The sequence below is a fragment of the Rhinoraja longicauda genome, chromosome 28, assembly GCF_053455715.1.
Source record: "Rhinoraja longicauda isolate Sanriku21f chromosome 28, sRhiLon1.1, whole genome shotgun sequence".
NCBI lineage: Eukaryota > Metazoa > Chordata > Chondrichthyes > Rajiformes > Arhynchobatidae > Rhinoraja > Rhinoraja longicauda.
This window is the reverse complement of record NC_135980.1, coordinates 17,045,079-17,072,149: the sequence shown is the minus strand read 5'-3', so window position 1 is coordinate 17,072,149 and position 27,071 is coordinate 17,045,079. Positions and strand designations below refer to the sequence as shown.

Below are 27,071 nucleotides of genomic sequence, written 5' to 3'. Positions count from 1 at the left end.
CTTGCCATAATGTTTTGGCCCCGATTCAACATTACTTTATTGGTTTGTCATACGTTTATGTATGCAGTAGTATGGACTTGGACCCCAATGTCTCAGGTATTTGTATTGGTTTATTATTGTCACAGTTAAAAACTATCAGCTATCAGGGCAGCTCATACCATACATGAATACAATCAAGTCATACACAGGCAAGTACAACTATAGTGCAAAGGAGAAAATAAATAGAGTGCAGAATATAGTGTTGCAGCTACAGAGAAAGTGCAGATAGAAAAAGTACAAGGACCACAGTCAGATAGATTATATGATCGAGGATACACCCTCAGCATGTGAGAGGTCTGTTCAAGAGTCTGATCACAGTGTCGAGAACCTGTTCTTGAATCTCGTGGCATGTGCTTCGGCCTGACAGAAGATCCTTGATTGTGCTGGCTAACGTTCCCGAGGCAATGCGAAACCTGAATTGAGTTGATGGGGTGGAGGCTGGTTTGCATGATCCACAAACCTCTGTAGTTTCTTGCAGTCCAGGGTAGAGTAGTTGCTCTATCAAGCTGTGCTGCATCCTGATAGGATGCGCTCTGTGATGAAACTGGTGAGAGTTATTGAGGACCTGCCAAATTTCCTGACAAGGTAGATGTGGTTGGAGCAGGTCAATGTTTGGTGATATTCAACTTGAACCTGTTGACCATCTCCACTTCAGCACCATTGATGCAGACTGGAATGTGTACCGCAACCTTTACTTTACTCATCAGCATTCTCCAGTGCCCGGCCATTTACAGTAATCATCCCCTACCCTTATTTGACACCCATGGTAGAAAACGGCTGTCACAAGCTTACCAATGATCCAAATAATAAGTGGCACATGGAAGCAGCAAATTTCAATAGGTGTGAATGGGCAAAATTATAACAAAAGGATTTCATGTGTGAAAGTGCGAGGTGGTCCATTTTGGAACTGGAAGCCATATATTTAAAAGGTAACCATCTAAAGGCAGAGCAATCCAGGGAGCTGGGGATTCAAGGAAGCGTTTAGATCATTAAATTATAAGAACAAATAAAAGAAATAATCAACATCTAATAAAGCATTGAGCTTTCCACTTAAGGATAAATCTTGTGCTGGTAAGTTCACACCTAGACTACCATATCTCCTGAATAGATATATTGATTGTGTGGGAAGGAACTGCAGATGTTGGTTTATACCGAAGGTATGTTGATTCATAAGTTAAAGCACAAGGTGAGATTATAGACACAAGGATTGTGTTTGTTGAAATTTAGACAGTGAAGAAGGGGGTTTATTGACGTTTTTGGGATTGTTGGGAAGACAGGGCAGATAATGAAAGATAATTTCATCTGTTGAAGGTGTCTGATACTGGGGTAAATGCTTGCAATTTCGAGTCAGAGTTTCAGGAATGAAATTGTGAACCACTTTAAACTGCAGAGGTTTAGAAATTTGGTTAGCTCAATCTCTGCATAGATTAAGGACTCCCATAGGTCTTGACACACTCACCTGTAATGTCCTGACTTCTCCCCTGCTCTCCATTCCCACTGCTGGTTGAGAGCCAGTGTCTAACTCACCGCCAGTGTTTTCTGCCATTTGCAGTTTCTCAGCTTCACCCAAACTGAGCTCACTGCATGATCTTCCGAGCTACAATCCTTCCTATCCGTACCCCATCCCTTGAAATCAAGGCTACCCTCATCATTTTTGCCGCATCGTATTGAAGTCTTCCCATGTCATGCAGTGGCCAGTCACTTCACACCCGGCATTGGACTGAACCGCTGAATATCCTGAGGGGTTTTCGGAAACAGAGACTGCCCACGTGAAATTATGTTAAAACATTCCAGAATATATCCCCATTTATTTGATACCTTGCTGTCTGGTACAGTTTCTGCATCAGAAACTATGATTTTTACAAATGATAGGAATCTCGCCGAGGTTCAGATGATCTCCAGAGTGAGGCAAGAGAGGTCCCGATACAAAATAGATCTCATCTATACAAAGTACAACTATACAAACACCTGTGGTGACAGTGCAGGGGGGGGGCAACATTTTTCAGCTGCAAGCCCTCACCATTCAGCTGCAGTTGTTCGCGTTACTGACACACCACAACTACACACACCGCCATGCTTCAGAGATAGGTGTGGACATCACACCACAGCCGAGTCCCCCCGTTACATTACCCATATTTTAGCGCTGTTAAAGTACAGTAGTACAACTCAGCAGCCAATGGAGGTTCAGAACTGCACCACTCTACTCACCTTATAGGATTAGTGTGAATGAGTGTTTGATGATCAGCAAAGATTCAATTTGAAGGGCCTGTTATTGTGTCTTATCTCTTTAAGCTGATGAGATGGAGTGTGTGTGCATTCGCCCACTGTCAACCCACCGCTCACCCAGTGAGTAGATCCCACTGCTCCCATTCCTCGAGTGAATCACCTCACTCTGCCCTCCAGAGTTGTGAATCTCTAGTGAATCTCTCCCTGACCTGGAAAGGTTATTTAGGTCCTTGAATGATGATGAGGGGTGGTGCAAGGACAAGTGTTGCACCACCTACAGCTGAAGAGGAAGTTGAGCAGGGGGAATGTAGAGGTGGATGGGGAATGATGAGTGGACCAGGGGGTCGCGGAGAGAGTGGTTCCTGGGGAAAGTAGAAAGGAGTAGGGGTGGGAAGACATGACTGGTGGAGGAATCCCGTCGCAGCTGGTGGAAATGGGGAAGGATGATGTGTTGGATGCGGAAGCTGGTTGGATGAAAGGCAAGGACCAGGGGGGGCCCCCCATCTCTGTTCTGGCTGGAGGGATGTGGGGGTGAGAGGAGAAATCTGGAAAATGGAGGAAATGTGAACGAGGTTTCCATCAACTAGGGCAGAAGGGAAGCCACAGTTACTGACGGTGGAGGACATTTTAGAAGTCACAGTGTGGAAAGCCTCATCCTGAGGACTGCTGCAGCAGAAACGGAGGGACAGAGAGAAAGCGACGGCGTCCTTTCAGGAGCCAGGATGGGAGGAAGTGTAGTCGAAGTCGATGTGAACAGGCTTTCAGAGTGATGGTGAACAGAATGAATAGGAAAGGGAAGAGATCCAACACAATGAAACCCTGCCTGGATGACCACTCAATCCAAAGTGTCAGATCTTAACGAAATGGCCAACGGGCTTCATCCAGTTGCCGAAATGAAAGTGCACCCTCTGAAGATAGCAGAGATATACACCCCACCCTCTGGGTAGGGTCATGCCCTGTCCACTCTGTCCAGAAACAGATGAAAGTCACACTGTGCTCAAGATGCCCCGGGGCATTTGACAAGCAGTGCTTCAGAAATTAAATCGCCTTTCTGATCGTGAATGCAGCAAGATTCCTTAAACAGATAACATTTTTATTTCAGTGATTCTGGCTGAGAGATAAATATTGGCCAAACCTTTGAGAGAATTCCTGTGGCTTTCTTTGACATTAGTGACACGGGATTTACGAGCCCACCCAAAGTGGAGGGGAGCCTCGGTTACACACCTCTCACACCCAGCAGTGCAGCCCGCCCAGAGGGTCCGCTTGGACTGAGTGCCAAGGACCGGGCGCTGGAGTGCGATCTGAACTCACAGCCTCGCAGCTCAGAGAGGTGAGAGGATCTCTGGCCAAGCACCAGAGGACCGCGCTGCGAAACCTTGTTCCCTGAGGATATCCTCCGTATTCATAAGTGTGTGATATAACTCCCGGGAAGTCCGCTGCCAGGAGGTCGGGTGGGAAGCAAGGAAGTCCAATGTTAAAATCCATGTGCACTGCTCCTTCCCCCAAGCAGAGACGCACTTTAATGGCCACTCTTCCTCCTCGTCTGTTAGTTCTGACACTTGACGAAAGTCACCTCCTGAGCTGGCTGCACCTTCACTGAGGCAGAGTCTTTTGCACAGAACACTATCCTGGGGACACAAAACAGGAATATCAGTTAAAAGATGACAGGGCAGGGGGGAAACTGAGTGTAATCTGGGTGCGGCGCAGTGGCGTAGTGGTAGAGCTTCTGCCTCACAGTACCAGAGACCCAAGTTCCATCCTGACTACCTATGCTGTCTCTACGGAGCTTGTACATTCTCCGTTTCACCGCATGGGTTTTCTCCGGGTGCTCTGGTTTCCTCCCACACTCCAAAGATGTGCAGGGTTGTAGGTTATTTGGATTCTGTAAATTGTCCGTAGTGTGTAGGTTAGTGCTAGTGTACTGGGTAATCGCTGGTCGATGCGGACTCGGTGGGCCGAAGAGCCAGTTTCCAAACTGTATTCCCAAAGTCTAAAGACCTTAGACTCATAGACTCACATACTACGGAAACAGGCTCTTTGGCCCATTGAATCCATGCTGACCCATAAGCCTCATTTTTCACAAACCTTACCACAATCCCGTTTTATTCTTCCCATATTCCAATCAACTCCCTCAGTTGTACCCATCACCTACACACTATAGACAATTTACCAATTGACTTGCCAGCCAGCATGTCCCTGGGAGATGGGAAGGCAAACTAGAGCACCTGGAGGCAAACGCTGGAGAACATGCAAACTCCACACAGACAGCATTCAAGGTCAGAAATGCAAAGGCGGCATAGTGGCACAGCTCGTAGAACCTGTGTGGAGTTTGCACGTTTCTCCCTCTGACCGCATGGGTTTCTTTCTGGTGCTCCAGTTTCCTCACACATCCCAAAGGCTTGTTGGTTAATTCGTCTCTGTAAATTGCCTTGAGTGTGTAGGGAATCGATGAGAAAGTGGAATAACATGGAACTAGTGTGAACAGGTGAGCAATGTTCGGCGGGGGCTGTGTGGGCCAAAAGTCCTGCTTCCATGCTGTCTCTAAACTAAACAAGGGAGGAAGCCACTCAGCCCATCGAATCTGTCGGAGCAAACCCATCAGTCCCATTTCCCTGCTGTTTTCCCTGTTGTCCTGTCAATTATCTTCCATCACGGCCGGACCCACTTTGAATCCATTTGAATGCTCTGCTCGTCTCCATTTCCACCACTAAGACCACGGTGTGAGCAGGCTTCCCCTCACGTCCCCCTTCAACACACTGCCCAAAAGTTCAACCCTGTGTGCCGCGAACCTACTTTTTCTGGGTCTCTCCCGCCTTCACTCGCAGCCTCCTGATTTCCAGGGCGTTGCTGGTGTCCTCGTGCTTCTCCCACACCTTCCAGAGCGGCCACGAGTTGGTCACCTTGTCCACGATGGTGGACCAGAGGGATGAGGTGTCTTCCCACTTCAGCTTCACCATCAGCAGCTCTCCGATATCCACCTCCGTGTGCACCAGGAACGAGGACGTGCTGTTGGGTGCAATTTCCGAGCTGTGAGGAACACAAGGACATCAACATAACTCAGAGTCTGTAGAAAGAGAGGAAACAGGCAGCAGCAAGGGTCTCCCAGACCCTGGGGAAAACCAAAGACCCAAATGCATTGCCTGAATCAAGGATAGGAAACAATATTCCAATATTTAGCATGTAAACAGAACACTTTCTGTGACCGCACTTTTGCGGTTGCAGTTCCTAGACTGTGGAACAGCATCCCTCTCCCCATCAGAACTGCCCCCTCCATTGACTCCTTTAAGTCCAGGCTCAAAACCTATTTCTACTCCCTAGCGTTTGAGGCCCTCTGAGGGGGCGCTGTAAACTGTTTATGTATGTGCTGTTATGTTTGTGTGCCATTGTATGTTCATTCTTACTACCTGAACTGATGTACAGCACTTTGGTCAACGTGGGTTTTTTAAAAATGTGCTATACAAATAAAATTGACTTGACTTGACTTGACTTTCCGTTCCTTTCACCGTTCGCACTGATTCATTTACAGCCAAAGTACTTTTGGAGAGTAGTCAATGTAGTAAACACAGGTAACTCCACATAATATTGACTGGGATATATGGGACCCGGTCGCCAGCCCTTGCTTTTCCTACAGGGCCACAGGAGAGCAAATTGGATGCATGGTCCTTCCTTTGCCCTTCTTTGAGGCTCCCTTCACCCAGCTTCAGCCTATGTTCAGTCATCCTGCAAACTTGGATTGTTTTCTCTACAATGTCTGAGGTTGTGGAGAGACCTGATAACGGTGCTGGCTCGAAGGGCCAAATGGCACCTATTTTCTACACCCCCAACATTGGGAACATGTTTCCTGCTTCTAATGTGTCCAATCCCTTAATAATCTTATATGTTTCAATAAGATCCCCTCTCATCCCTCTAAATTCCAGCATATACAAGCCTAAGGTGAGAGGGGCAGAGTTTAAAGGAGATGCACAGGGCAACATTTTTTTACATAGGGACTGGTGGGTGCCCAGAATGCATTGCCAGGGGTAGTGGTGGAAACAGAAACAATAGTGGTGTTCAAGCGGCTTTGAGATAGGCACATGAATATGCAGGGAATGGGGGAATATGGATCGTGCAGGCAGAGATCAGTCTAATTTGGCATCATGTTTGGCAAGGATATTGTGGGACGAAGGGCCTGTTTCTGTACTGTACTGTTCTATATTCAATGGCCTATAAAACACCATTTGATGGGAGTCTTTTTCTGACCTTTGATCCTGAGCGCCCACAGGTGTGTGGAGCTGTCCCTGCTGCTAGCATTCGGATGAGAGACTGTTCCAGCTGCTCTTTTGGGAGTGTGGTTGGCATCTGGAACACACTCCATGAGAAGGGAGTGAATGCAGATACTCTCTCAACATTTAAGAACCGTCTAGATGTGCATTTGAATTGCCAATGCATCGTAGGCCCCTGAGCAGTGCAGGTAAATGGGATTGGCATAGATTGGATTTGATGGTCAGCATGATCACGGTGGGCTGAATGGCCTATATCTGTGCTGCATGACTCCATGACTCAGCAAGGAAGGAAGTGATGGAATTATGTTGTGCAGAGTTAGCCTGGTCACAGCTGTATGAGATCTCTAGTCTGAAGAAGGGTCTCGACCCGAAACGTCAACCATTCCTTCTCTCCAGAGATGTTGCCTGTCCCGCTGAGTTACTCCATCTTTTCGTGTCTATCTTCTCGATCATGGAGAGTTGGCAAAGGAGTAAGATGAATGACCTATGCTCTAGTGTAAAACCAGGTTCAGTCACCAGCCGGACTGCCAGCTCCTCCCCAAGACCGGCCGTTACACCCGCTGCTTAGCAATAACATCCCAGCGCACATGAAGCCAGACACTCACACTGGAATGGTGATTCCTCCAGTTTCATTCAGGGTTCCATAGAGCGAGATGAGGAAATGTGTAGCTGTCTCTGTCTGATTGATTTTCCTGAAAAAGTGTATCTTCAGCTGATAATGGTAAACTGCGAAAGGAAAGCAAAAAAAAATCTCATCAGTGGGATGGGACAATCTGACATTGGTCTGCTGCAGCAGGCATGTGCTTGGTTAAACTGGAGCGCAGAGAGAAGATGCCAGGAATACACCCATCCAAGCACACCCTTGTTCAGAGGCACTCATAGAACCTCGACCTCCATTTCCAGGGTGGAAGCCACAGCCTGGGTCTTGAGGTATGGGGAGAGGTTAGATAGGCTGGGACTTTAGTCTTTGGAGCATTGGAGGCTGAGGGGTGATCTTATTGAAACATACAAAATCATGAGGGAGTGGATAATATGAAGGCCCACAGTCTTTTTACCAGGGTAAAGGAATCTAAAAGTGGAGGGCATAGGTTTAAAGCAAGAAGAAAGAGATTTGAGAGGGACCTTGGGGGTATTTTTTTCACTCAAAGGGTGGTCTATATGAAGAATGAGCTGCCAGAGGAAGTTGCAGAAGAGGTTGCAAATACCACTTTCAAGACATCTGGACAGATATAAGATGGGAGGGGATTAGACAGTGTTGGTACAAATGTAGGCAATTGTTTCGTTTAGTTTAGAGATACAGCATGGAAACAGACCTTTCGGCCCACCGAGACCGTGCCAACCAGCACTATCCTACACATTAGGGACAATTTACAATCTTCACCACATCTAATTACCCTACAAACCCTTAGGCCTTTGGAGTGCGGGAGGAACCAGGAGCAACTGGGTCTCTGCCACTGTGGGGCAGCAACTCTACCGTTGCCCCTAATTGAGACTAGCCAAGAATGCAATCCTGGGTTGAAAGGTCTGTTTCCATGCTGTACAGCTCTATGAATATAGGTTGGTTCAGTTCTGTCCACCCCCGACCCAAACCTAACCAATACCGATTGAGTACGTCAGGGAGACCTGTGTTGTGGAGCTGCTTCTAGGAGGGGGGGGGGGGAGGGGGGTGGCACCCTTGCGCTCACCTCTGAAGGGCATATCCGCAGCCGTCTTCAGATACATGCGGCCGCTCCTCTTGCTGCGCACCTTGCGGACGTCGTACCCCAGGGTGTTGCAGCGGTTCTTGCGACAGCTCAGGCACATGCCTCGCTCGAAGGTCTCTTGGCTGGGGCAGCGGTAGGCTAGGCTGGGGTAGTTTTTGTTGAGGAGGGAGTCGATGAAGAGGTGGATGGCTCGCTCGTGCTGGCACTTGATAGCATTTGCCACCGCTGCAAGGCAGGGAAGAAAGGACAATGATAAGCCGGCTGTACTGAAAACAGCAACAACCGTGTCAAGAGGCTTTTGGACAGGCGCATGGGTATGTGGGGAATGGAGGGACATGCATCGTAAGCAGGCAGTGACTAGTTTAACAGCATCTTGTTCAGCACAGACATTGTTGTTCCTGTGCTACACTCTTCTATGGCGGCACCTGGGTGATCCTTGATCAACATAGAAACATAGAAAACAGGTGCAGGAGGAGGCCATTTGGCCCTTCAAGCCTGCACCGCCATTCAATATGATCATGGCTGATCATCCAACTCAGTATCCCGTACCTGCCTTCTCTCCATACCCCCTGATCCCTTTAGCCACAAGGGCCACATCTAACTCTCTCTTAAATATAGCCAATGAACTGGCCTCAACTACCTTCTGTGGCAGAGAATTCCACAGATTCACCACTCTCTGTGTGAAAAAAAACGTTCTCATCTCGGTCAACATACTACATCTGCACCCCATCACTTCACCTGGCTGGACACCCCACCTCCTCCTCCACCTGGCAGCTAGTCCAGCCCCGCACCTCATTTGCCGAGGGGCCACTCTTCCTGTCCCCAGCTCCAGAGCTCTGCACGGTCCCAGGGAAGCGGTTCAATCCCACCAAGCGACCAACAGTCCCTTTGAACTCACCAGCTGCACTGGGAAGATCTCCTCATGTCCCCGGCCTCCTCACTTGACTGAACCCGGGCAGGGATGGTCATTGGTGACGGGATTATACGTGTTTGACACATGCAAGTCACCCATGAAAGGCACACGCGTGGCCCCATGTTAAACAAGGTCGGTCTGTCAGCCTGACACCTTCTTGTCCTCCACCCCTCACCCCCGCGCCCCCCTCTCACCATACACGCCCTGCGATCCTATGTTCCCCAACACTCGTCCCAGGCTGCAGCCGGGCTGGAAGCTGCCTCCATTGGGGTAGATGTCCACATGGGCCACCGGCTGCTGGATGCCGATGCTGCGGCCCAGCGAGCCCCGGGTGTAGGTGTGCAGGGCGTCCACAAAGACCGCGTCCTCTGGCGAGAGGCGGTGCTGGGCATCGGCTCCCTCGAACACGGGCCCCGCAGGGTCCAGGCCTGGGGTGGGGAAGGGTAGAAGGGGATGGGAGAGAGAGGGGGTGGGAGAGAGGAGATGGAGAGGAAGGGGTAGAAAATGGGATAGGGGAGGGGGTGGGAGATGGGATGGGGAGGGGGTGGGGGTGGGAGATGGGATAGGGGAGGGGGTGGGAGATGGGATGGGTGACAGTGGGGGGGGGGTTGGAGAAAGTGATGGGATGTGGGTGGGTGAGAGGTGGGGAGTTGTGGGTGGAGTAGGGGTTGGGGAAAGGGTGCGGGTGGGGAGGGAGTGGAAGATGGGGTCAAGGGAGGAATGAGGAAGGGAAGGGATAGAGGTGGATGAGGGTATGGGTGAGGGAGGAAATGATGGGGGTGGGGAGTGGGAAAGGGAGGACGTGGGGAGGGAGGGACACAGCACAATCACTCTGGGCTCCAAATCATGTTACCCGCACGCAACAGAACCCTGCCGGGGTGGGACTACAACCCTGCCCATCGCCCATGTGTCACCCTGCCCACCACCCCATATGTCACCCTGACTGTCACCCTGACAACGAACCACCCTCCCTCACACCAACACCCTCACACTGACCCCCTCCGGCACTGAATCCTCCTCATACCAATCTTCCTCACACCGAACCCCTCCTCAAATGGATCCTCCTCACTCTCTGACTTGGCCCCTCATTCTGACCTCTCCCTCATGCTGCCCCATCACACTGATACCCATCACTCTCTAAACCCTGTCATGAAACCTCTGTCGCCCCTCACATACTCCCCCCGCCCCCTCCCCGCCCCACAACCACCCTCCTCCCCATTTCTCCTCCAAGCTCACTTGCTTTCCTCTCACTCTGACCTTTTTTGCCCATTATTGATCCATTGCCCATCCTGCACCACTGAAAGTCTTTGGCCCAGCCCCTCATGTCACAGTATAATAGGCAACATAGTGGACAGTGAACGTTATTCAATATTACAATGGGATCTTGATCAGCTGGGCAAATGGCCCATGAATGGCAGATGGAATTTAATTCAAGTGAATGTGAGGTGTTACATTTTGGTTGGAAAAAAAAACAGGGCAGGAATGAATTACACAATGAATGGATGGGCTTTGGGTGTTGGGAAATAGAGAGACTAAGAATGTTAGTACATATATTCCATAAAAGTGATGACACGGGTAGACAAGGAGATGAAGAAGTGGTTTGGCACACTTGACTTCATCGGTTAATGTACTAAGTATAGGAATTGGGATGTCATGGTACAGCTCTACGAGATGTTAATAAGGCCACTTTTGGAGTACTGTGTACAGCTCTGGTCACCCGGCTACAGAAAGGCTGTCATTAAATTGGAAAGGGTACAAACAAGATTTATGAGCATGTTAATGGTTCTGGAATGTTTAGATTATAAGGGGGAGGCTGGGCTGGCTGGGCCATATACCATGGAGCCTAGTATGCTGAGCGGAGATCTTATAGAGGTTTAAAACTCATGGGGGGGGGGAGGGGAGGGGGCATGGGTAAGTGGACAGCCACAGTCTTTTCCCCAGAGCAGAGTCTAATACAGGAAGGCATAGTAGGTGTAAAATGAGGTGGATAAGATTTCAAAGGGACTGAGGGATAACTTTTTCACACAGTGTGAAGCATACACTGAAAGAGCTGTCAGGGGAAGTGGTGGAGGTTGGAATAATTACAATGTTTAAAAGGCGCTTGGACAAGTACATGGGCAGGGAATGTTTGGAGGGACATGGGCCAGACACAGGCAAGTGGAAAGAGCTTGGCTAGGGGATTTGGTCTGCATGGACAAGCTGGGCCAATGGGCCTGTTTCCATACTGTAATGGCTCTACAACTCTATGAATGGCCCAGACTTAGGGGTGAAGGCCGGATTCCAGCACCTGCTCTCACCTGTGATCCTGCCAACTCTGTAGGCTCCATAGGTTCCAGCAAACCCTGCAACGTGAGCGCCCAGGCTGTAGCCCAACATGTGGATGTGCTCAGCTGGGAAGTTCAGCTCTTCCTAAAGCAAGTAAAGAGAAACCTCACTTCTGGCAAATTGCTAGCAACATGCAGAAGCCCTTGTGACCCCGTTCCTTTATTCATTCCAAATGTATTTGATTAACTGAAGCGAAATTTCCCTATTGGGACACAAGCATATTTTCCAGGACCTTGGACCAAAGCCTCCATTTAACCAGTGTTCTGCCAACCTCCATCACACAGCAAGGAGGAGGGCATTCAACCCTTCCAAATGTTTACTTGAGAACAGGAGAGGCCAGTAAATTAATGTGCGTATCTGTTTGGACATACCATGCACTTTGTTGAACCAATTTAAAGAAAGGAGGCTTGTTTCCATTCATGAACTCCCTGTGACAAAGCCACTGAAGACAACATTCACTCTGTGACCACATGGGTTTCGTCCGGGAGCTCTGGTTTCCTCCCACAATACAACGACGTGGGCTAATAGGTTGTGCAGGAAGGAACTGCAGATGCTGGTTTACATTGAAGATAGACACAAAATGCTGGAGTAACTCAGCGGGACAGGCAGCATCTCTGGAGGGAAGGAATGCTTGACGTTTCGGGTCGAGACCCTTCTTCAGATTCTGAGGAAGGGTTCAAACTTCAGAGTCTGAAGAAGGGTCTAAACGTAACGTCACCCATTCCTTCTCTCCAGAGATGGTGCCTGTCCCACTGAGTTACTCCAGCATTTTGTGTCCATCTTGACCTCATAGGGTTATTGGCCACTAAAGATCACCTCCAGTGTGGTGGTACAATATGGGTTGAAGGGGGAGGGGTGGTGGGAATGTAGGAAACTAAATTGGTTTGGGGTAGGATTAGAGTAAAAGGGTGGTTGATGGTCGGCACGGACTCAGTGTGCCGAAAGGCCTGTTTCAATGTTGGATCTCTCCATGACTTACTTGGGTTTTTTTAGCAATTCAAGTAGCGAGAGCAAGGTGAAAGAGCAAAACAAATGTTCACCAAAACACCCACCTCCAGCCACTCAACAAACTGTGCGATGTCACGGCCAACCAGCTTGGTGTTCTCGGCAGCTATCGGGTAGTGCTGGTGGGCTCGGGTCAACCAGTCCACAACAATGACGTTGGAGTCATCCTCTCTCTCATACAAAGCCAGGACTAGCTTTGGAATCCAGCTTTCAAACATGCCAGTAACCTACAGTGTAAAGAAAATTAAAGGAAAAATAATTTGCTTGACGTAGCTTACCAGACGAAAGGTCACAAAATCTCAATAAAGCAAGGCAATGAGATGGGGGGGGGGGGGGGGGGGGGACTGACATGCTGTGGGGGATGCAAGGGGAAAATATGTACAGATTTCCTGGAGAACATAAAGGCTTCTGTTCCACTGAGATTACTCTGTGAGATGAACAATTGGATACAGCAAGTGTGGGGTGGGGAAATATACCATTGTGAGACTGAGGATAGACACAAAATGCTGGAGTAACTCAACGGGACAGGCAGCATCTCTGGAAAGGAGTGAGTGATGTTTCAGGTTGAGACCCTGAGTCTCAACCCAAAACGTCACCCATTCCTTTTCTCCAGAAATGCTGCCTGTCCCGCTGACGGTCTCGACCCGAAACGTTACCATTCCTTCTTTCCAGAGATGCTGCCTGTCCCACTGAGTTACTCCAGCATCTTGTGTTTATCTTCGGTTTAAACCAGCATCTGCAGTTCCTTCCTACACGTTATGAGACTTGGGGCAGGTGAGACTCTTTGGGTTGTTGACATTGAAGGGGAGTGTTGACTGCTGATATTGTTTGAAGGGAGTGTGAATCCTGATTGTTGGAACATTTTAAGAGATTGCTCACACTAGGATGTTGAAATTGTTTGAATAGTTTGGTGATATTAGACCTCTGTGATCTTTAGCAGGGAATATTGCTTTTGGATTGTGGCAATTGTTTGATGGAACTGTTGATTATTGATAGTTAAAGGTTTGAAAAGCCTGTTGGTGTTGAGGTTTTGAGACTGATTAAAACTGATTATTGATCTGGATTTTGTTGGAACTGCTTGAAGATGATGTTGATTTTAGATTAATTAGTATTTGAAGTGAGTGTTCAGATTGTATTGTTGACAGTGTTTAATGTGAAAATCAAATGCAGGCCAAGTTTGGAGTTGTTAAGTTTTTAAATGGTGTTTTGAAATGTTTTAAAGATTGTTTAATGGAAATGTTGCTTATTAGCTTCTGTGTCTATTTGAACAGAGAATTAATGCTGAATTGTAGACTTCAGTGGAAACACAAGGAAGTACAGATGATGGATTACAAAAAGGACACAAAGTGCTGGAATCACTCAGCGCTTCAGGCAGCATCTCTGGAGAACATGGATAGTGACATATCGGATCAGGACCTGCTTCAGTTTGAGTTACCCAATGAGTTACTCCAGCACTGTGCCTTTTCTTAGGCTTCAGTGGAGGTTGATGTTGAGAGCATATTGAAGAGGAGGGCTCTATTATATGTGTTTGTGGTTTGGAGACCAATATTTTACAATTTTCAAAACATTCGAGTGTTGGTTTTGGATTGCTACCATTGTTTGAAGGGTATTTTTCGATTTATGACTTCATTTCTGTAAATTATTGCTCAACCCTTGTAAAAGGCTGGAAATAAGCTGTCATTCTGGTGAAATTGCGTTCAATAATGCTGCTGGGCAAGACTTTCCATGATTTTGACCCAGTGATAGTGGCCCATTTCTAAGACAGGAGAATGTGTGCCTTGGAGGGGAAGCTGCAATGGTGTCTCACATGTGCCTGCTATCCTTGTCCTTCATGAGGATTGAGGTCATGTGTAGGGCTGGGGAAGTTACAGTAGCCAGGGTGAGTAACTGTGGTACACTTTGTATACACTGCGCACGTGGATCAGGAAACAAATATACAGTTGAAACAGAACTAGGCTGCCTTGCGCCAGAGCGCTCAAGCCTCAGAGACTTGTTGGAGCCGCACTCACCCAGGCAGATTCACAGGAGACCCAGTCGATTATTCCACCACATTGCAAACATGCCTTGTGGAAATGGGCAAGCCTTTGGAAGTGAGTCACTCATCACAGCCTCTGATGGCTCTTATCGCTTTGTGTCACTGCTCGAGCTAATGATCTTAAGGATATCGATGGTAGGAGATTTATATGTCCTAATCCTAAATGTTTAAGTTTTCATGGTTAGTCTCCTTTTGTTTGGAGAGTACCATTGACTGACACTATTGTGGCGTGAATGTGACTTGCCATTTATCGACCATTGCCTGAATGTTGCCTGATTCTTGCCGCATAAGGCATGGGCCTCTTCATTTGCCGAGGAGTTCTGAAAGGAATTGAGCATTGTGCCATCATTACCGAAACATCCCAACTATGATAGAAGGAAGTACTAATGATTGTTAGACTGCGGACACTGCTCCAAGGAGCCACTGCAGCTGGGCTGGGAGAATTGGCCTTCAATAACAGAATCCACCTTCCTCCATATAAGGTCTAATTCCAAACACTGGAGTGTTTTCCTTTTAATGACCATTGACTTCAGCTTTACCAGGGATCCTTGATGCTACACTGGGTCAAATGCTGCCTTAACATCAAGGACGGTTATTGTCACCTCACTTCTGGAATTCCCTTTAATTCATTTTTGGACTAAAGTCATAATGAGGTCTGCAGCCAAGTATCCAGCTGCCAATAAGATTGAGAAGAAGTGCCATTTGATAGCACTGTCAATGCTATATTTCAACTGATAATTTAGAGTAGACTGACTGGACAGAAGTCAGCAAGATTTGATCTGCCTTCACTTTGTGAATGGGACAGCGCAGCGTAATCTTTCACATTGCTGGGTAGATGTAAGTATACTGGAACAGCTTCATTGGAGTCCAGGTGTTCATTGCAACACCTGGGCTGTGGTCTGAAGCTGCAGCCTTTTATGCATCTCATGTTATGTTTCCTGACCTTATGAAGAGCAAATCGATTTGGTTGGATTTAGTTTCTGTGACAAGTTGTGAACTCAAGAAGGAGCCGAGATAGATCTTCCATCCACAGTGTTTCAGGCTTGCCTCGACCCTGCCTTATGAAGGATTGCTGACATTTTTTGGGGAGGTTGTTGGCATTAGATTACTGAGAGGGTTTGCAGTGGGGATTGATTGGATTGTTGAGACTGTGCGTGGAGTGTCAATGCCTATTTACAATAGACAATAGACAATAGACAATAGGTGCAGGAGTAGGCCATTCAGCCCTTCGAGCCAGCACCGCCATTCAATGCGATCATGGCTGATCACTATCAATCAGTACCCCGTTCCTGCCTTCTCCCCATACCCCCTCACTCCGCTATCCTTAAGAGCTCTATCCAGCTCTCTCTTGAAAGCATCCAACGAACTGGCCTCCACTGCCTTCTGAGGCAGAGAATTCCACACCTTCACCACCCTCTGACTGAAAAAGTTCTTCCTCATCTCCGTTCTAAATTTACCCTTTGGTTTTGCAATGATTGTTATGGTTTTCTTGCAGCCGCATGTCAATTACATGCCTTGCAGCTTAACCCTGAGTTTTTAGGCATTTAAGCAATCAACGGAAGGCAGGATAAATGTTTCCCTAATTTATCCATTTGTTGGCGCTTACCGTCCACCCATGGATAACTAGGAAAGTCCTCGCAGATTGATTGAAGTTGCATTGTGAGATGCTTTCCAAATGGCCAGGGGTGAGGTAACAGGAATCACCCTCTGGATCCAAGGCGTTTCGGAGAGAGAACTTCGTCGCTATGCTGCTGAAGTCCTTTTTTGTCTGAGGAGCTGTAGAAGGTTAAGATTGCCGATGAATACAGCATCAAGCACCGAAGACACACTGAGAGAAGAACAGAAAAAATAACAGGTTGGCCCCTTGGGCCTGCACAGCCATTCAATAAAAGCATTCATGAGCAGATCCCAGCCTCAACACTTTCCTCCACACAGCTCTCCTTTGGACAACGTTCACTGCAGGAAGGGTGGGGGAGGGTAAATGAACAGAATTGAATGATCAGAAGTTGCTGGGGCAATAACAGAGCTTTCTACATCTTCATTACCCATGGTTTGGAAGATGTAGATGGAAGGATGTGCAATGTTGACTCTCGTCCTCAAAAAGGGCAGGTGGAAAAATCCTGGAACTGAAAGCCAGTGAGCAATGCATCAGTGGTGAGAAAGTTGGTGGAGAAGGCTCAAAGGGACAAGATTTATGTTCACTTGGAAAGCCAGGGACTAATTATGAGATCAGGCCTCACAAAATCTTATTAGGAGGTAACTAAGAAGACTGCTGAAGATGGGGCCGTAGATGCTTTTTGCAAATTTAAGGCACGTGGTTGGTGCCTAGTTGGTGAACTGATCCAAAATTAATGAGTAGAGGTAGAGGTAGATTTCTGAATGTAAGTCTGTAGCAAGTGGTGTACTTCAGGGGTTGGTGCTTGGACCTTTGCTGTTTGTAATAAATGACTTGGACGAGAAGATAGGGATAAGTTTGCAGATAACATGAAAATTGGTGGAGTAATAGATGGTGAAGTAGATTGTTTAAAGTTACAGCTGGGCACTGATCAGCTGGATATTTTGGGCAGAGCAGAGGCAAATGGAATTTAATCCAGACCAGCCTGAGGTTTTCCACTTTGGGAGATCAAATGTCGGTCAGATATGTCGATCTAATGGCAGTGACCTGAGGAGTGTTCATGTACAGAGATATCTTAGGAACAAGTCCATAGCTCCCTAAAACTGGCAGCACAGATGAACGAGGAAATGAAAAAGACATTTGGTATGCCTTCCTCCCTAGGCCAAGCCATTGAGTGTAAGAGTCGGAATGTCATGTTGTAGCTGGACAAAACATTGGTCACGCTGCTCCAGGAACATTGTGTACGACTGTGTGTCCATGCTCGAGAAAGGATACGATAAAAATAGTGAGAATGCAAAAGAGATTCACTAGAACATTTACGGAAATTGAGTCTGGGTTTATCCTCACTGGACAGTAAGATGCTGGTGTGGCGGCTCCCAAGGGTCGGGCCAAACCACTACCGACCCCTCGGCACGGGAATGGACCAGTCCAGGGGGGCGGTCCTTTGTTACGTATATAAGGACGAGGTTTTGGGCGCAAAGTCATTCCAGCAGACTTGACCGGTCTGATAACTGAGTAATAATAAAACCGAACGTCCCGAAATACCCGGCTTCTCGCCTTCATTTCGGGCCTCTTCCGACGCGCCACACTGGGATCTTAAACCATAGAGGTAAACCATAGAGAGGTTTACAATATAATGGGAGACATGAATAGGAAGAATCTTTTTCTCAAGGTAGGTCTAGAACAAGAGGGCACAGGTGAAAGAAATCTGAGGGATAGGTTTTTCATACCGAGGATCATAGTCATCAGGGATAAGCTGCCAAGGGATGGCGGAGGCAGATACAATTACAATGGTTAAAAGACATTTGGACAGGATCTTGAAGGGGAAAGGAGTTAAAGAATACAGCATGGGAAAATAGGACTGGTGAAGATAACAATCACCGTAGGTATGGACAATGTGGGCCGAGAAAGTCAGTTTCTGTGCTGGAGGATCTCACGATTTTATCTCGATAAACCACCTCCAGTTTAAATTCTATTTGGAATATTTTGGAGGACTAAGAACCAAGAACCAAGCACTGCAAGCACTACTTGTTAACATCCAGCGAAAATCCCACAGCCACTGCTTTTAATTACCGAAATACAAAACTGCTGGCACTGGTTGCACCATCTCTATGAATACTTCAACACTATTAGTTACCATCTCTGCGTCACACTGCAGAAACGTCTTGGCATCATCTCTTTGAAGCACTACAGGGACTTCTTGTCCCATCTATATAAAGCTCTGCAGGCACTGTTTGTCATTATCACCATGTCACGCTGCTGGGGCTTTTTGGCATCCTCTTGAGGAAATACTGCAGCTTCTGCCTGTAATCATCTTGATGAAACCCTGCGGCCTTCACTTTCTCCCATTTTGATTAAAACACTTTTGCAGTAAAACTCCTGGTTATCACTCTGCGTCACGGTGCTGAAATTCCTTTGCGACATCTCAAGGAACAGTGCAGGCACTGTCTGTTGCCATTTCTATAAATCCCTGCAAGCATTGTTTGTTATTATTCTGTGTCATGCTCCAGGAACACCTTGGCTTTGAAGATAGACACAAAATGCTGGAGTAACCTAGCAGGACAGGCAGCATCTCTGGATAGAAGGAATGGGTGACGTTTCAGGTCGAGACCCTTCTTCAGACACGACCCGAAACGTCATCCATTCCTTATATCCAGAGATGCTGCCTGTCCCGCAGAATTACTCCAGCATTTTGTCTCTATCTTCAGTTTAAACCAGCATCTGCAGTTCCTGCCTTGGCATCATCTCTTTTGAAGCACTGCGGGCACTGTCTATTGTCATCATCACTATAAAATCCTACAGGCACTGTTTGCTGTAACAATTTAAACACATCAGGCACCACTTACCATCATCACCATAAAGCACTGCAAAATCTCCTTGCCATCACCTCGATTAAAGACTGCTGACATTGCTTGTTATCATTTTGATAAAGCACCGCAGGCTGTGCTCATTTTCATCTCAATAACACACTCCAGGCACTGCTTGTGACTACTTCTGTGGCACTATGCAGGCACAGTTCATCACAATCAGTGTCACAGTGTAGGCATTCCTTGGCACCATCTTGATAAATCTCCAGGCCCTGTCTGATACCCTCTCCATAAAACATGACGGGATCTCTTTGGCATCGACACGATGCAACACTGCGGGCACTGCATGTTATCATTGCTATCAAACAGTTCAGAAATCCCTCTGTATCATCTCGATAATATACTGCAGCAACTGCTTATTATCATGTCTATGAAACACTGAGTCACTTCTTGTTATTATCTGTGTGTCACGCCATGGGAAGCCCTTGGCATCATGTCCATCAGGCACTGCAAGCACTGTAATCGCTCTGTGATGCACTGTAGAAACTCTTTGGCAGCATCTTGATTCAACCCAGCTGGCTCTGCTTGTTACCATCTAGATGAAACACTGTAGTAACATTATTTGGTATCGTCCCTGTGCCACAGTTCCAGAATTCCTTTACACCATCTCTATAAAACACTGCATCACTGCTTGTCACTGAGTGTAACACAGCAGGAACTCTCTGCTCTCATCTCGGCTCTGTTTGTTGATGTCTTTATAAAAATCTGCAAGCACTGCTTGTTACGATCACTGTAAAGGCTTGCAGGTGCTGCGTGTTATCATCTGGATAAATCACTGCGGGCACTGCATACCACCGTTCTGTGTCACACTGCAGGGACTGATGTTAACCTCAGTTACTGCTTGTTATCACTTTGATAAAAGACTGCAATAACACTGGTTGCTAACATCTCCGTGTCCCTGTGCCGGATGTCCTCTGCACCATTGCCTGGCGTTTTTGGGTCACAAATGTTACTTGCCACTTATTGGCCTGTGCCTGATGCTGGCTGCAGGAATGGGCTGTTTTGTTTACTGGGGAGCTGAAAATACAATTGTGAGCATTGTGCAATCGTCAGTGGACATCCCCTTTACCGATCTTAGAACAGAAGGAAGATCATTGATGAAGCAGCTGAAAAAATGGTTGAGCCTAACTCCGTGCCTTGAAGAACTCTTGCAGTAATATCCTGGGAACAAAATGATGGACCTCCAACAACCGCAACCATCTGTAATGATATGAGTTATGACTTCAGGCTTCAGTATTCTCCCCTTGACGCCCATTGATTTGAATGTTACCATGGCTTTTTATGTCACACTCAGTCTGATATCACAGGCAGCCACCCTCACAACATCTCTGGAACTCAGCAATTGGGTCCATGTTTGGACCAAGGCTGTGTTGAGGTCTGGGGTCATGTGGTCCTGACAAAACTCAAACTGGACATCAGTGTTAGTTCTCAATGAGTAAAGTGTTTATCAGCACTGTCAATGACAGTTCTGTCACATTCCAGCAGACCTATTTGAACAATGATGGGACAGATTAGTTTTGTCTTCCTTATCATGAACTCAAAAACTGAGGTAAAAGGAGCAGGAGTAGGCCACTCGGCCCCTCAAACCTATCCCACCATTCAATATGACCATGGCTGATCTACCACAGGTCTCAGCTTCTCTGCCAATTCCCATAGCCGCAAATCCCCCAAGTGACAACATTTCAACATCTACCCTTTCTTGTCCCTGTAGGATGTTGTGTGTTTCAATAAAATCACCCTTCAATTCTTTTAAACTCCAAAGAATGCACATTTTTTTTAGAAATTCATAATCTGTCTCATCGCATGAATAAGCCGAGAGAATCTCTCCTGGACTGCCTTAAATGCTAATACTTCCCTTCTGAATGAAGGGGACCAACACTGTGCACAGCACTCTGGGAGTGACCTCATCAACACTCTGTACAACAGCAACAATCCTTTATCTTTAACCACCTACCACCCCTCAGCAATAAAGGCCAGGAACCATTTTCCTCCTAACCTTCTTATCAGATTCCCGTACTGGTGGCCTTCGTGTTCCTGGTTATCACCCTCCAGTAGCTGTCTCCACCTTCACTCTCCTGTCCCCTCACCTGGCTCCACCTGCCCTGTTTTGCTTCTCTTTATCTGCTTCTACCTATTACCCACCTGCCTCGTCTCCTCCCCCTCCATCCTCTCCCTCCTCCACCTGGTTCCTCACGCCCATCATTCCTCACATCTCCCTGGTCCATATATCACCTACCAGTTAGTCGCTGTCTCATCCCTCTCCCTCTTCCTCTCTTCATGCTGGCTAACTGCCCTCTCCACTCTCAATCCTGATGTTGGGTCGCAATCCAAAACATTAATGAAAAATCCTTTTTCCCCCAAAGATGCTAATCAGCCCACTGAGTTCCTCCAGCAGTTTATTTTTGGCATCTGCCTGCTAACTTTCAGCAATAGTTAGATCACTCAGTACTTTGTTCATCTGCAACCTTTCCCAATTAGATAATAGTCTATCTTTAGATCCCTCTTACTGATGTGCATGACGTCACTCGTTTCCATATTAAACTCCATTTGCCAGGTTTTTGCAGGTAAATTAATTTATCTAAGCCCTGGTGGCAGAGTCCTAAGACTATCACTGCAGTGTGCCCATCCACCCATTTTTTGTGTGTTCAGTAAAACTTGGAAACACTAGATTCTGGGATCTGGAGCAAAAGTCAAGCAGAGTTCCTCCAGCAGCTTGTTTCTTGGATACCTTGTACTTTGCCCCCTCCACCATTAATATAAATAGTAAATAATTGATGGCCTAGGGCACTTCACGAGTTATATCCTCCCAGCATGAAAATACCTATCTATTCTGACTCTCTCTGCTGTGTGATAACCAGTCTTCAGTCACATGTTAACACACTTCCCCCAATGCCATGATCGCTTGTCGTGTGCATTTTATGTGGCACCTGAGTAAATGCCTTCTGGAAATCCGAACACACAACATCTACAGGTTCTTCTCTGTTGACTTCTTGAAGAATTCCTGCAAATCCGGTTTCCCTTTCCTAACATTATGTTGAGTTGGTTTGATTACATTAAGTTTCTTGAAGTGACCAACTATTTCGTGCTTGATTATAGACACAGTGGGCCTGCCACATCCATTCATCAGCAGTGGTGATTAATGAGTTTCAAGGAAGGGCTTCAAGAACACCTTGATGGGGAAACCAGCTGAAGAGTACTAACATAAAGGCTGCAGCATTCACAACCCTGCCAGTCTGAAGTGCCAAGGAGCTGATGCATCTCCACTGTCTCCTGAGATCCCCAGCATGGCTGTGGTCACTCACCCACCAACCCTATTCACTTTGTGTGTGTGATACCAGGAAGCAGCTAAGAGCATTGTATATGACCATGGTTACAGGAGCAGGCAGTCCCATCTCTAACACTCCAGAGAAGTTGTTACAGTACAGCTACAACACTGACCGACCTGACAATATGGCAAGTCAGCCAGCTATGTCCCTTCAACAGGCCAGTGTATTGGAAAAATTCAGAATGCTCACTGAAAATCACACAATATTCAATTCTTTCGCAACTCCTTAACAGAAAGGACAGATAGGACACAGGTAACATCCACACCACAACAGTTCCAAGCATTGACCACCTCCAACAAGAGAGAATCTAAGATAGATACAAAAAGCTGGAGTAACTTTGCGGGACAGGCAGCATCTCTGGAGAGGAGTAAGTGATATTTTGGGTCGAGACCCTTCTTCATCTAACCTTGCTATTCAATGGGATTTACTGTTGCTAAGTCTTCCACCATCAATATCCTGGATTCCCTCAACTAGACTGGCCACATACGATTGGTTCCTACAACAGTAGGTCAGAAGCTATGTATCCAATGGCAATTCAATTACTTCCTGTCACCCAAAAGTGATAGAACACCCTTTGCTTGCCTAAGTGCAGTAATACTCCAGAGGTTTGGCATCAACCGGGATAAAACTCAGTTGACGGCAGCCCATTAATCACCCTAATTCTTCAACACCTCATCGGTAGAACACAGTAGCTGTAACGAGTTCCATCTACACATCAAACTACAGGTTACTTCTAGGATATTTTAAATAATGAATGATCAGTGCTGAAGAAATTAACTGTGCAGAAAGTTGATAATCTGCATCCCAGAGTACTAAAAGAGGCAGCTGTGGAAACAGTGGATGCATTCATATCATCTTCAAAATTCTACAGATTATTGAATATTCCTTGCAGATTAGACGATTGCAAATGTAACCCAGGGAGTGTAGGAAAATAACTGCAGATGCTGGTACAAATCGAAGGTATTTATTCACAAAATGCTGGAGTAACTCAGCAGGTCAGGCAGCATCTCAGGAGAGAAGGAATGGGTGACGTTTCGGGTCGAGACCCTTCTTCAGACTGATGCTCAGTCTGAAGAAGAGTCTCGACCCGAAACGTCACCCATTCCTTCACTCCTGAGATGCTGCCTGACCTGCTGAGTTACTCCAGCATTTTGTGAGCAAATGTAACCCAAATGTTTAAAAAGGAGGACACAAGAAAACAGTGAATGGCAGACTTGTTCACCTAACATCAGCAGGAGGGAAACTGCAGATGTCCATTATAAAGGACGTGAAAGCCAAAAATATCCAGGGGATTGAACAGAGTCAAAATTGATTTCTGAACGTGCTTCCTAACTATCCACACCAGAGTGAGGTCATGCACAAACTGGAGGAACAGCGCCACATATTCCAGTTGGGTAACATATTCCAATTGGGTAACTTACAATCCAAGGGTATGAACATTGAATTCTCCAATTTTAGCTAACTGTAAACCTCCCAACTCCCCCTTCTTCCCCCTTTCCTCTGTGCCCCACCTGGACTCACACCTATTTCTCCCACCGCCCCTTTCACCTACATTCCTTTCTCTAGCTTCACAATTAACATCTGCTAACTAACAATAGATTGGGAATTGTTCACGCACAGGATCTGCCACTCCTTGTGTACCAGTCACTGAAACTGAACATGCAGATGCTAAGAAGGCAAATGGCACATTGGCCTTCATTGCAAGAGGGTTTGGAGGCAGGAGCAAGGATGTCCTGTTGTAATTATTCAGGGCCTTGATGAGATCACACCTAACTACTGTGCAGTTATAGTATTTTTACCTAAGAATGGATAGAAACATAGAAAAATAGGTGCAGGGGTAGGTCATTCGGCCCTTGAGCCACCATTAAGTATGATCATGGCTGATCATCTAAAATCAGTACCCCGTTCCTGCTTTTTCCCCATATGCCTTGATTCCTTTAGCCCTAAGAGCTAAATCTCTCTTGAAAACATCCAGTGAATTGGCCTCCACTGTCTTCTGTGGCAGAGATCTCCACAGATTCACAACTCTGGGTGAATTTTTTTCCCTCATCTCAGTGCTAAATGGCCTTATTCTTAAACTGTGATCTGGTTCTGGACTCTACCAACATCGGGAATATTTTTCCTGGCTCTAGCCTGTCCAATCCTTAAAGAATTTTATATGTTTTTATAAGATCCCCTCTCATCCTTCTAAATTCCAGTGAATACAAGCCCAGTCAACCCATTCTTTCATCATATGTCAGTCCCGCCATCCAGGGAATTAACCTGGTGAATCTATGCTGCACTCCCTCAAAAGCAATAATGTCCTTCCTCAAATTAGGAGAACAAAATTGCACACAATACTCCAGATGCGGTCTCATTAGGGCCCTGTACAACTGCAGTGGGACCTCCTTGCTCCTAAACTCAAATCCTCTCGCAATGAGGGCCAACATGCCATGAGCTTTCTTCAAGGCCTGCTTTACCCACATGCTTACTTTCAGTGACTGATGTACAAGCACACCCAGGTCTCGTTGCACCTCCCCTTTTCCTAATCTGACACCATTCAGGTAATAATCTGCCTTCCTGTTCTTGCCACCAAAGTGGATAACCTCGCATTTATCCACATTATACTGCATCAGCCATGCATCTGCCCACTCACCCAACCTATCCAAGTCACCCTGCAGCCTCATAGCATCCTCCTCGCTGCCCACTCTGCCACCCAGCTTTGTGTCATCCACAAACTTGGAGAGGTCACATTTAATTCCCTCGCTAAATCGTTAATATATATTGTTAATAACTGGGGTCCCAGCACTGAGCCTTTCGTCACCCCATTAGTCACTGCCTGCCATTCTGAAAAGGACCCGTTAACTCCTACTCTTTGTTTTCTTTCTGCCAACCCGTTCTCTATCCCTGTCAATACCCTACCCCCAATACCATGTGCTCTAATCTTGCACACTAATCTCTTGTGTGGGACCTTATCAAAGGCTTTTTGAAAGACCAGATACGCCACATCCACTGGCTCTCCCTTATCCATTTTACTTGTTACCTCCTCAAAAATGTATCTATCATGTAGGGAGTCTGGTGAAGATTCACCAGAGCGAGTTTTGAGGTGGCGGATTGCCTTACGAGGAGACGTTTGTCGGTTTGTAGGTTAATTGGTTTCTGTAAAATTGGAAATTATCCTGGTGCGGGGTGAACGCTGATTGGCGCGGATTCCGATGGCTCTTTCGAGTTATCTCTAAAGTCTAAAGTAAAGACTCTCAGTCTGTATTCTCGTAAACTTGTTCATATAAACTTGTGTTTAGAAGAATGAGAGCGGGTCTTTAGTGAAATGTACAGCATTCTGGCCGGGTTTGACACGCTGAATGCAGGAGGCAGTTTTCCTTGACCCGAGGGTCTCAAACGACGGGTCCACAATCTCTAAACACAAGGTAGAACTTCTAAGACTTAAGTGAGGAGGGGTTTCTTCACAGGGGACGGTGAACCTGTGGAATTATAGACCGCGGATGGCTGTGGAGCCGAGAACACTGAACACAGTTAAGAAGTTAGAAACATGGAACTGCAGACGACGGGTTACAAATAAAAAAGACACAAAGTGCTGGAGTAACTCAGCGGGCCTGACAGCATCTCTGGAGAACATGGATAGGTGATATTTCGGAGCGGGACGCTTCTTCAGAAGTTGTTAATAGATTTCTAAGGCATCAGAGGGGATATATTTTAAGAGAGAACCATAGAAAATAGGTGCCGGAGTAGGCCATTCGGCCTTCGAGCCAGCACCGCCATTCAATATGATCATGGCTGATCATCAAAAATCAGTACCCCGTTCCTGCTTCTTCCCCCTATCCCTTGATTCGCCCTAAGATCTGTATCTAACTCTCTGAATGTCGTGCGGGTTCTGACTTTCTCCGTCGGCTCCGGCTCCGGCACCCAGTCCCGGCAGAAGGCATCGCCGGGCCGCGAGTTGTGGGTTAGTAGCCGGGGCTGCGCCAGCGTGTGGAGTGGAGTGGAGTGGAGTGGAGCGGCCGACAGACTTGCCTTGGTCCTGTCTCCGCGGTTACCGTGTCCCCGGCATGGCCGGGCAGGGCGGGGAACCGTGGCAGAAACACACCTCCCGCTTCCCAGGCGCTCCTCCCCCCGGGCTGGGGGTTACTGCCGGTCAATGGGAACAGCCGAGCACTCAGCAAACCCAGTGCAAGCAACTGGAAACAAAACGCGAATTCAATCTATTAAACGTTACACCGTTTACAACGTCGCGACGTGTTGCACTTCCAGCGCAAGGGAGTCATTCACCCCCACGCCAAATGTAAAACAGCGCACGGAGTCAGTCAGTGTGTGAATGTCAGTGGCGACCATGCCGGCGGCTTTACCTGTGTCGCTGTGAGCTTGGCTCGCACACAGCCGGGTGAGAGGGGAGAGAAGAATACACAGCCACAGCAAGCACCCCTTCCCGGACACGGGCATGGTCCCGCCGCCTCTGCCGCCGCCACTCTCCTCTACAACAATAAACGTCTTCCCCTCAACAGTCCGTCCGTGAAGGAGTCGGCTTCTGCTTCTGCGGCGTTGTACAGTCCTGGTGCGGGGTGGGTTTCGGAGTTTGCCCCCATCTCTCTCACTACCTCTCCCTTCTCTCTCCCTGTCACCTCTTCTCTCCCTGATGCGCGCCCTGCTCATCTCCCTCACTACCTGTCAAAGTGGACGTATGTGGCCCTTCTCCCCAGTCCCCCCTCTCTCTCTCACCCCTCACTCGGTCTCTCACCCGCTCTGGCACAACCCTCTCTC

At 47.3% G+C, this 27,071-nt stretch overlaps 1 protein-coding gene across 1 annotated transcript; it reads right to left on the bottom strand.

Moving 5' to 3' along the window:
* Positions 1–100: 100 nt before the first annotated feature.
* On the bottom strand, positions 101–27,071 carry LOC144607259 (lipoprotein lipase-like). Its single transcript, XM_078423980.1, has 9 exons — positions 26,660–27,071; positions 16,115–16,284; positions 12,521–12,700; positions 11,441–11,552; positions 9,338–9,571; positions 8,213–8,455; positions 7,133–7,253; positions 5,059–5,292; positions 101–3,893 (listed from the first exon to the last, which is right to left on the bottom strand). Exons 1-9 carry the CDS (start codon positions 26,961–26,963, stop codon positions 3,812–3,814), a joined length of 1,680 nt encoding a protein of 559 aa, XP_078280106.1. The 5' UTR covers positions 26,964–27,071; the 3' UTR covers positions 101–3,811.

What these genes read in the sequence shown, in the direction of transcription:
- LOC144607259 (XM_078423980.1), bottom strand. Translation starts at nt 26,963, where the DNA reads ATGAGCAGGGCGCGCATCAGGGAGAGAAGAGGTGACAGGGAGAGAGAA. An exon ending in CCAAGCTCACAGCGACACAG is followed by an intron (nt 16,285 to 26,659) that starts GTAAAGCCGCCG and finishes AACCTTCTACAG; the next exon opens with CTCCTCAGACAAAAAAGGAC. An exon ending in TGCGGATATGCCCTTCAGAG is followed by an intron (nt 7,254 to 8,212) that starts GTGAGCGCAAGG and finishes TTCCTTTCGCAG; the next exon opens with TTTACCATTATCAGCTGAAG.